This window comes from Mesoplodon bidens, assembly GCF_964165515.1.
Source record: "Mesoplodon bidens genome assembly, chromosome: 7".
NCBI lineage: Eukaryota > Metazoa > Chordata > Mammalia > Artiodactyla > Ziphiidae > Mesoplodon > Mesoplodon bidens.
In genome coordinates, this window is record NC_138164.1 from 587,300 (window position 1) to 596,366 (window position 9,067).

The 9,067-nt window shown below is 60.3% G+C and overlaps 1 protein-coding gene across 1 annotated transcript; it reads left to right on the plus strand.

Moving 5' to 3' along the window:
• Positions 1 to 8,198: 8,198 nt before the first annotated feature.
• LOC308619991 (glutathione S-transferase Mu 1-like) lies at positions 8,199 to 8,830 on the plus strand (the record flags this gene model as incomplete). Its single annotated transcript, XM_081239338.1, is given in 3 exon segments — positions 8,199 to 8,431; positions 8,433 to 8,663; positions 8,665 to 8,830. Coding segments are annotated over 3 exon segments (537 nt in total). The 5' UTR covers positions 8,199 to 8,291.
• Between the last annotated feature and the right edge of the window lie 237 nt (positions 8,831 to 9,067).

Consider the following 9,067-nt stretch of genomic DNA (forward strand, 5'->3'; position numbering starts at 1 on the left):
TGGAAGGGCTCACAAGCCCGGGAAGCTGACGCAAGGGCCTTGTGCTTAGAGGCCCTGTTTGAAGAGCAGAAAGCAGCTGCCTGGCCTGTGCTGAGGGCTCCATCACTGCGTTTCCCAGCGAGAGGTGTGCGGCTGAATTTTAATCACAGTGCGGATTAGGGCCCAGACAGTCCAGGCTGTGGAGACATTTCTAAGTCCTACCAAACTATAGAAAACCCATTTGCAAAAATCCTAACACATTAAAATCTTGGTGTGGCCTAACAAGCTCTGTGACCTTGGCCAAGCCCCCCGCTTTGGGGGTCTCAGCTTTCTCACCTGTGGAATGAGGGGGCTGGACACTGAAGTAGGGCTGAGGTTTCTCCCAGCACGGATGTGCTCAGAATCTCTGCCGTGGTCCCTACAGATGTGTCCTCCACCGAGGGGACGGGGAGAAGAGCCTCCACGTGCATGCTGACGCCTCAGGGGGGCTGGCACCTGGGCCCAGACCCGCGCGCTGGGGAGGAGTCCAACCACGCTGTGCTCCCGGCCCCCCGGCCCCCACAGGCCCGCCTCCTTCATCAGTCACACGCCCCCCCCACCCCGCGCCCTGCTGCTGGAATTAGGGTTTAGCCCCTGCTTTGAGCCTGAGGCCGAGGTCGCCTGCTCTGACAGAGGTCACGGCCTCACAGATCAGTGCAGCCCAGACACCTGGAGATGGAGGGGGGTGGGCTTCTCCGTGGCGACAGGGTCGGCTTCCTGGGCAGCTGGGCGCCCCGCACGGGGGAGGCCCCGCGTCCTCAGCCTGGGGCACCTGCTGGGAGCGGGCAGGGTGGGCGGGGGAGATGCAGGCCCTCTGCTCCAGGGCCTGTGGGCTGCGGCTCTGGGCGTGGAAGGGGGCACGTCCTGGCACCAGCCGGCCTTTGCGCTTCTGGCCCAGCGTGGCTTCAACAGGACTCAGGGGCTCCAGGGGCTCAGTGATAAGATCTGCAAACTCCAGTCCCTCCTTCAGAATCCATGCCGCCTTTTCCTCCCTCTTCCTGGGCCTCCTCAGCACTCCTGGAATTTAAATGTCTCTAACTGACCATCAGGTCCTCTGTAGACTGCAGGTGTGCAGGGCGGCGAGTGGAGGTGCTGCTGCAGGGGGGCCAGGCTCACTCACCTTTTTGTCTGGGGAGGAAGACCCCCTGAGGCCCCTGGGAGAGGAGAGCAGGGGCGCCTGACTCCATCTTAGCGGCAGCACCAGGAAGCGCCTGGCCCAGGTGTGCTAGTTTCCTTTATATACTTGCTCACCGGCACCCACAAACAGGTACACGTGTGCACACCCGACGCAAAGGCCACGATCATGGACACATGCGTGAACCTGTCTGCAGAACTTCCTTCTTACCGTCACCCAGACAAACACACGCAGACCCTGCTCACATCTCTGCAGGAAGACGTCCTTCCCTCCCCTGGGCATCTTCCCATCCCGCTTTTGTCATGGCTCGGGGGCCGACGTGCACGCTGCACGGGGACCTCTAGCACGCTCACGTGCCTTTCCAAGCTCACCTTGAAAACGCGCAGTGCAGTGCGTGCTCACACGCCCCGAGCCCCTCTGTTCCAGGCCCCGTGCAGGCTGACAGTCCACCCCTCACACACCCCCTCCTTCCTCAAGCAGCATCCCTGGGTGGACACGTCTTCCCAGCCGCGCCTCTTCCCTCAGGGCTGAGTATGGGCAGCCATGTCATGTGGGGAAGGAGGCCGGGAGCCTGGGCTGTCCCTGGTTCATTTATCCTTGCATACCCTCACTTGCCTTGTGAGGCCATCAATAAACAGATACTCAAGTCCAGCCTCACTTTCCTCATCCATCGCTTCATCTCCATCATGGCAATGTTATGGGAACCAACCCTGATATATAAGGAAGCAGCCTGGGAAGTGTAACACGCGTGACACATGGGCTATTAGGGCCATTGGTCCCATGTGTGGTGTCCAGTCCGACAGCCAGCAAAGGCAGGGGCAGCATTTTCCCGGGGTGAGTGGGTCCCAGAGCTGCTCTTGCCAGGGTTCCTGGTCCAGGGCTCAGTGAACCAAAGTAGGAATTTCACTCCCAGTCACCCTTCCTTCCCGCTGGTTTCACCCTCATCTTCACTCTCGTCTGCCCCAGACACGTCCTGGCTACAGAGCCAAGGGCTTAGGAAGAGCCAGGAGTGCCGGCACGGGGTCCAGCATCTGCCCTGGGCGTGTGGGCTCACGTGGGCCTGGCTCCCAGGCTCCTGTGGGCTTGTGCCTGGGAGAGCTCCTCTCTGCTCCTGGGCCCTGGAGCCGTGCCAAGCGGCTGCCAGAACGGGAGGCCCTGTGGTGCGGATGGGCTGCTCTTGAATCTGCGATGCCCCAGCTCCCCTGCCCCGAGGCAACCCCCACTAGCACCCTGAGCCGGGCATGGGAAGGCTGGGTTTTGCTGAGCCTGAGTCCTCAGTGAGCTGTGCCATGGTGGCTGGTACAGGCCAGGGTAGCACAAGGAGGGCGGGCAGCACGCTGGGGCCAGTGCCAGCTATGGAAGGAGGCCAGCAGCTGGCCTCTAGCTGGCTTTTGTCCACAGGAGCATGTGGGAGGTGATGGGGCCATTCTGTAGGAGGGCTGTCTGGCTTTGGGGCTCAGAACAGTCTCAGATTCAGCTCAGAGCTCTTATTCCTTCAGCTCAGCGCTAATGAGCCCAGGACAGGCCCTGTCTCCCTGGTTGTCCTCCCGCAGCACTATTTAGAGAAGACATTCCACTGGGACACCTGGTACTTTGCAGAGCAGACGAACATTTCTGGACTTTCTGCGGGGAGAGGGAGGCTGAGGCTGGGATACCAGGAAAAGGGCCTCCTGCCAGCAGGCTCAGGGCCTTGGAAGCTCGGGGCTCCCCTAGGTGGACGGGGATGGGGTGGACGAGGGCCCCAGGTAAGCCTTCTGCAGGGGTGAGTGTGCGGGGACCCTCCTCCCTTCTCCCTCCTCGGGCTCTGCAGTTTCCCGAAGGCAGGGTGGCCTGGAGGCCTGGTTGGAGCTGGGCAGACAGGGCCTGGAGCTGAGCTGGCCTGGGGGTGGAGCCTGCAAAGTCCGCAGAGCTCCAGCCTGGCCCCGCCCCTTCCCTCCCGCAGCTCAAAGGGATGACATCACCAGAGTGAGGGCTCCGGCCTGCTTGGGCTGCTATCTGGAAGCTGGCACCATGGGGCTCCAGGACTTCCTGGGTAGGCCAGGCCTGCTTCTCTGCTCATCTCCTGAATCCTGCTTGGGCCCCTGGGTCTCTGCTTTGGGCTCCTGGAGCCGGCACCTGGATATTCAGACGTCCAAGTCTGGGGCTCGATTCTTCCACCAGAGACCATCCCTGGGGCAGGCGGCCGGGCGTTTCTCCCCACCCGGCCCGCACAGGCTGCTCCGTGGCTCTGAGGCTCCACGGAGGGGGACTCGACCCCTGGTTCTGGCCAGGTGACAGTCAACCGCAGCAAATCCACCGTCCCCCTGCTGTGGGTCCACACCTCCCCAACCCACTGGGTGCTGGTGGCGCCTGCTTGCGGAGCATATGCTTGGCTGGTTGCTTGGTGTCTGCTGTTTATCCGTCTCTTCCCACTTAACTTCTGTTCCCGCCAGGCCCATCTGGCTCCCTGGTACCTGTCTTTCTCGCGGGTGCCCCCCCGCCCCGCTGTCCTCCTCCACCACTTCCCTCCCAGGGCTTGGCTGTCCCCTCTGGGCCACCGAGGGAGCCCTTGACCTGGGTGGAGGGGCAGTGAGGGGCATTGGTGTCCCTGCAGTGTTCAGGCCGCCCTTGGGATGGGAGGTTGAGGTGGCTGGTGGAGGGTAGTGTGGGAGGGGCCTGGACTAGGGAGGGGGCTGGGGCCGGTGGGAACCCCACCTTCCCCGGTCATTCTGAGCGTCCTTCCCATCAAGGGCTTTGCTGGGTTGCGGAGGGGCCGGGGTGTGGGTGGGACACCATGTAGATACTGCCCTCGTCCCAAAGCAGGGGGAGGAAAGTGACTGTGAGTAGCAGCAGGGGAGAATGAGGCCAGGGAAGCCCCGAGGTTCTCCTGACCCAGAACGCGGGGTGGACCCCAGCCCTTCTGCTGAGCGGGGCCGTGGCAGTCTGGTGGTTTGGGTGAAAGGAAAATCGGTGGCAGCGAGAAGCTGCAGGATGCTCCCGGTGGGCACGAGGGGACAGGGTGGCCTCCCCTCAGCCAGCAGATCAGTCCCGCCCCGGCCCAGCGCCTCCGAGTCATTGCCCCTCCCCTGGCCTCCTGCCTGCTTGCACTCCTGCAAACACATTGCACACACTCACCCCCAGAGCGCATCTCCCGGGTGAGATGTGGTGGCTTCTGGCTCCACCGGGACCCGTGAGGGGCTGGCAGAGCCTGAAGGAGGGTGGAGAGGAGGGAACGGAACCCCGCAGGGCAGGGACTGGGTCGCTCCTCCGGGCTGCGCTGGGCCCGAGTCAACAAGGATCCTCCGCATGCTCCCTGGAAGCATCTGCTTCCCTCGGAAGCCGCGGGGCTTGGCGGCCAGGCCTTGCCGTGTGCTGCTCCATCTGGCCGCTCTGCCGGCTGCTGGCCCGCTCCCTTGGCCTCTATTCCTCTTCTCCTTGCTTCCTCTTGAGCCTCCTTTTTCCTGCCTCTCCCCCCATCCCTGTCCAGCCACGTCCATCCGTGCCACAGTCCCAGCCTTCCTCCCCTCGGCCTTCATCCATCCAGTTTCTTCTCGCATCTCTGCTGTTTCTCCCGTGTTCAGATGCTCTCCATCATACATATTCAGCAGCTCCTTGAAAATCCACCTAGATTATTCTCAGTGCTAACAGCTTGGATCTGCTTCAGGAATAAAGAATAAAACTTCTCACCCCGTAATTCTGCGTCCCTGTCTCCAACCCCGGCCTGGATTAACTGCCTGGCAAGTGTCGGTGAGGCCGCCTACCCTCTCGGTGCCTCCTCCAGTGTGAGGCCTGCGCTGCAGGGTGAGGACCAGCAGGACAGTGTGGTCAGGGGACAGGAAGCCCCACACCTTGGGGACAGGTTCCTGTGGAAGGGATTTGAGGAGTTCAGTCCTAGAAATTAACGTAGGCTCCAAGCATCTGACCCTTTGGTGATTGACGATCCTTTTACACCTGCCCTATTGCACCCCCCTTACAACTCGTGTGGGAAGTTCAGAAACGAAGGAACGGTGGCTTCGGGCCGGGACTTGCTCCACCAGCACCTGCAGCGCTGGACCAGCAGCTGGGCTTGGGATGCAGCCGGTGAAGGAACAGAGAGATCCAGAAAGACGTGGGGAGTGGCAGTTGAGGGAGGAGGGCCTGAGACGCTGCCCCGCGGCCCCCCACCCCGGGGGGAGGGAGGGGAGGGGAGGACAGGGGGGAGGGGGAAGCAGGCCCGGCGGGGCCACAAGCCTGGGAGGCGGGCGGGGCTCCCGGTCCCCCAGCCCCCCTGGTTTCCGGCTCCTTCCTCTGCCTTTTTATCTTCTGGCCCTGGGATTCCTTCCCTGCTTTATTCTTCTTTCTCTGCCCAAACTTCACGGCCCCTGCCCGTCTTCCCCCACCCTCTGCTCCCTTTCTCTCCCGTCTTTCCCATTCCTCACCTCTCTTTGCCCTCTGACCACCTCCTCGTTAGCTGCCCGGCCTTCGTCTCTCAGTGACAACGTGGCCAGTGCTGCCTCCAGGTGGCTGGACCGACCCTCCTTTAGGAACCCCGTGGGCTGTCGGAGGGGACCACGTCCCTCCTCCACAGCTCCTGACTCTGGTCCAAACTCCCAGGGTGGGCCCCGTGCACCCCTTCTTTATGAGCCCCGGCACCCAGCTGACGGGCACCCGGCCACACGGACTCGCCTCGAGGCCGGTCGTGGGGCCTCGGGCAGCTGCGGTGCAGGCAGACCTCCTCTTCTCCAGGGAAGGCTCCCGCCACCCCCTCCTGCCCACACATCCAGCCTCCGATACCCGAAGAGGATGCTTCCGCCCCGAGACTCCTACCTCGGTTTTACATGGGACTCCTGGGCCAATGTCCTAATATTTTCTTAAACTTTCTTGTATTTCTGTCTGGAAAAGAAAAACAAGTCTAACAAACCCTTCAACACCCGCTCTGTTTCAAACACTCTATCCCACGGAAGAGGTTCCATCGGTGTGGTCCTCAGGTGGGGAGGGGCAGCCATGCCCTGCGGCTCCCTTTCATGAGCACCGCTTTCCTTGCTGATCTCCCGGCTCTCGTGTCCCGAGCCCTGGCCTCCCGTGCAGTGTGAGGCGGTGGAGGGAGAGCTTGGGCTCGGGGTCTCCGGGCCCCCTGCCCTGGGGCTGCAGGTGGTGTCAGTTTTAGGAGAGCAGCGAGCTGGGGCCCCTCGGGTTCCCCCGGGAGATTCCCGAGGGTGCAGCTGGTGCCGTGAGAGCTCAGTGGGCCCAGCTCGGCCCGGCCAGTCCAGCTGTGAGGCCTGGGGCGCTCATGAGCCTCTCTGAGCTCAGGTCCTTATCTGTGAGGAAGCAGCAGTAATAACCCTGCATCGCCGCGTTGCCGAGAAGATTAAATGAAGAAGCAGGAGTGCGAGCACTGGGTGCATGCACAGAGCTCTAGACAAGCAGGCATGGAGTGCCGAGGGGTCAGCACTGCACGGGGAAGACGGGCACCCCCTGCCCTCCGGGAGGCTCAGCTCCATCAGCGTCCCGTCATCTGCCTGGATGGGCACGGCCAGCACGTCACCATCTTCAGACCCTCGCCTTTGGTGCCAGAGATGCGGGAACTAGGTCAGCCCATCCAGGTTGGAGGTGAGGCCCCGGCAAGACAGCAGGCTGATCTCCTGCCTGGATGAGAAGGCAGGAGGCGGGCACAGAAAACATGATCTCACTATAAAATCGACAAATACCATTGGTGCGGGAAACAGCAGAGGCACGGAGGAACTCTTTTTCCTTCCGCGGTCTGTGCCGTATTCTTGGGGAACCACAAGACCTGCCGACAACCCTTGTTGGCTTGGATCACACGTCTGCACCCAGCCTCGTGGACACATGCACTTAATACAGGTTACTTGACTGAGTGACTGGGAAAGAGCAGGAACAAGGAGAGGGACATAAAGGGAAGAAGAGCTGAGCTGTTTTATATAATCCATTGTGTGGAAGGCCCGAGCTTCCCAGCTTTTGTGCTGATTGGGGCACAATTTAAATTCGACTTCCTGCCTCAAAAGAAATCATAGCACCAACAAACCAAATGCCTTGCACACTTTGCATTTTGGCAGGTTTGCCTAGGACAGGGGCACCTGGCTGCTGGGGGCGGAGGCATCGCTGGGTTGGGAGGGGACCGAGGAACTGCAGAGCTTGGAGGACAGTGCAGAGTGTTAGGATGGGCCAGCTAGTCCAGAGACTATAGGAGAGGAAGCCGAGGCCCAGACGCTCAAGATCACCCAGCTTGTTGGTGGCAGAAGTGGAAACAGCACAAAGATCTTCTGACCCCCAATCTTGAGCTCTTCCCAGGATTGCAAGCTGCCCCCTAAGAAACAATTCCCAAAGGGGACATGACTCCAGAGACAGGCTGAGCTTGGTCAGCTTCTGCCACAGAAGGCATCCATCCCAGAGAGAGGGGTACTGAGGACACCCTGAGATCCTGCTGTGGCCTGCAGGTGTGAGGGCTTCCCAAGGAAGCAGAGATACAGAGGAAAGTTTGGAGATGCACAGCCTGCAGCTTGGGGCAGAGACCCCATCTCCAGACTTCCCCGATGACCCTCCTTTGTACTCAGGCTTGGTGAGGACCCCAATCTCCACCTCTGCTGTGGTCGGAGCGGGGGATGGGGTGAGAGCCTTGCTCTGGCTTCTGCTTGTTGGCTGTGCCTCCTGGTCTCCTGCTTGGATGGAGCCAGGAGGGTAAGAAGAACAGAAAGAGAAATAAAGGTAGCTGGAGGATGAAGGATGCCCATCTGCCGTGTGGTGATGGGGCCTGAGGAGGAAGAAGGCTCTGTAGGCTCCCAGCTAAGAGGCTGAATCGGGGCTCCCTGGCGTCCACAGGCCCGAGGAGCAGCCCGTGCTTGTGGGAGGTCAGAGAATAGAACAGAAGCCTGATGGACTTGGAGCCCGTTAAATCTGGGCTGAAGTCCTGCTGTTCTGGGTCAAATCGCCAACCTCTCTGAGCTCGCTCCATAACACGGGTAGCACTACCAACCTTAAAGGGTTCGAGTGAAGATTCAACAATAAAGGTCCAGCCCAGCTCCCGTGAAGCACCTCCACTCAGAGCACAGAAACCAGCACTGTGCCCATGATCCTGGGTTACTGGGACATCCACGGGCTGGTGCACGCCGCCCGCCTGCTCCCAGAGTACACAGACTCGAACGATGAGGAGAAAAAGAACACGATGGGGGACGCTCCCGACTACGACAGAAGCCAGTGGCTGAGTGAGAAATCCAAGCTGGGCTTGGACTTCCCCAATCTGCCCTACTTAATTGACGCGGCTCATGAGCTCACCCAGAGCAACGCCACCCTTCGCAAGCACAACCTGTGGCAAGACGGAGCAAGAGAAGATTCGCGTGGACGAATTGGAGAACCAGGTTATGGATGTCCGCTTGTACACGGCCACGATCTGCTACAGCTCTGACTCTGAGAAACTGAAGCCTGCATACTTGAAGGAGACCCCTGAAAAGATGAGGCTCTTCTCAGATTTTCTGGGGAAGAGGCCTTGCTTTGCAGGGAACAAGCTCACCTATGTGGACTTCCTGGCTATAACATCCTGATGTGCACCGCATATGTGAGCCCGAGTGCCTGGATGAATTCCCAAACCTGAAAGACTTCATTTCCCATTCTGAGGGCCTGAAGAAGATCTCTGCCTACAGGAAGTCCACTCACTTGCCTCCAGGCCCTCTGTTTCTAAAGATTGCTATGTGGGGCAACAAGTAGTGCCCTGGAACCAGGAGATGGGAGTGGGGAGCTGGTGCCCTGGAAAACAGCTGGATCTCCCTGCACCCAGAACCATCTGTCTTTTTCTTCCTCCTTCTATTCAGTCTAGATGCCTTCTTGGCCCCCTTATCTCCCTCCCAACTCCCTTTTCATCTATCCTTTAAAGCTTCAGTCCCCACTTTTCTTCAGCAAAGTTCCTCCCCACCCCACATTGTCCCTCCTGCACTAAAGACAACC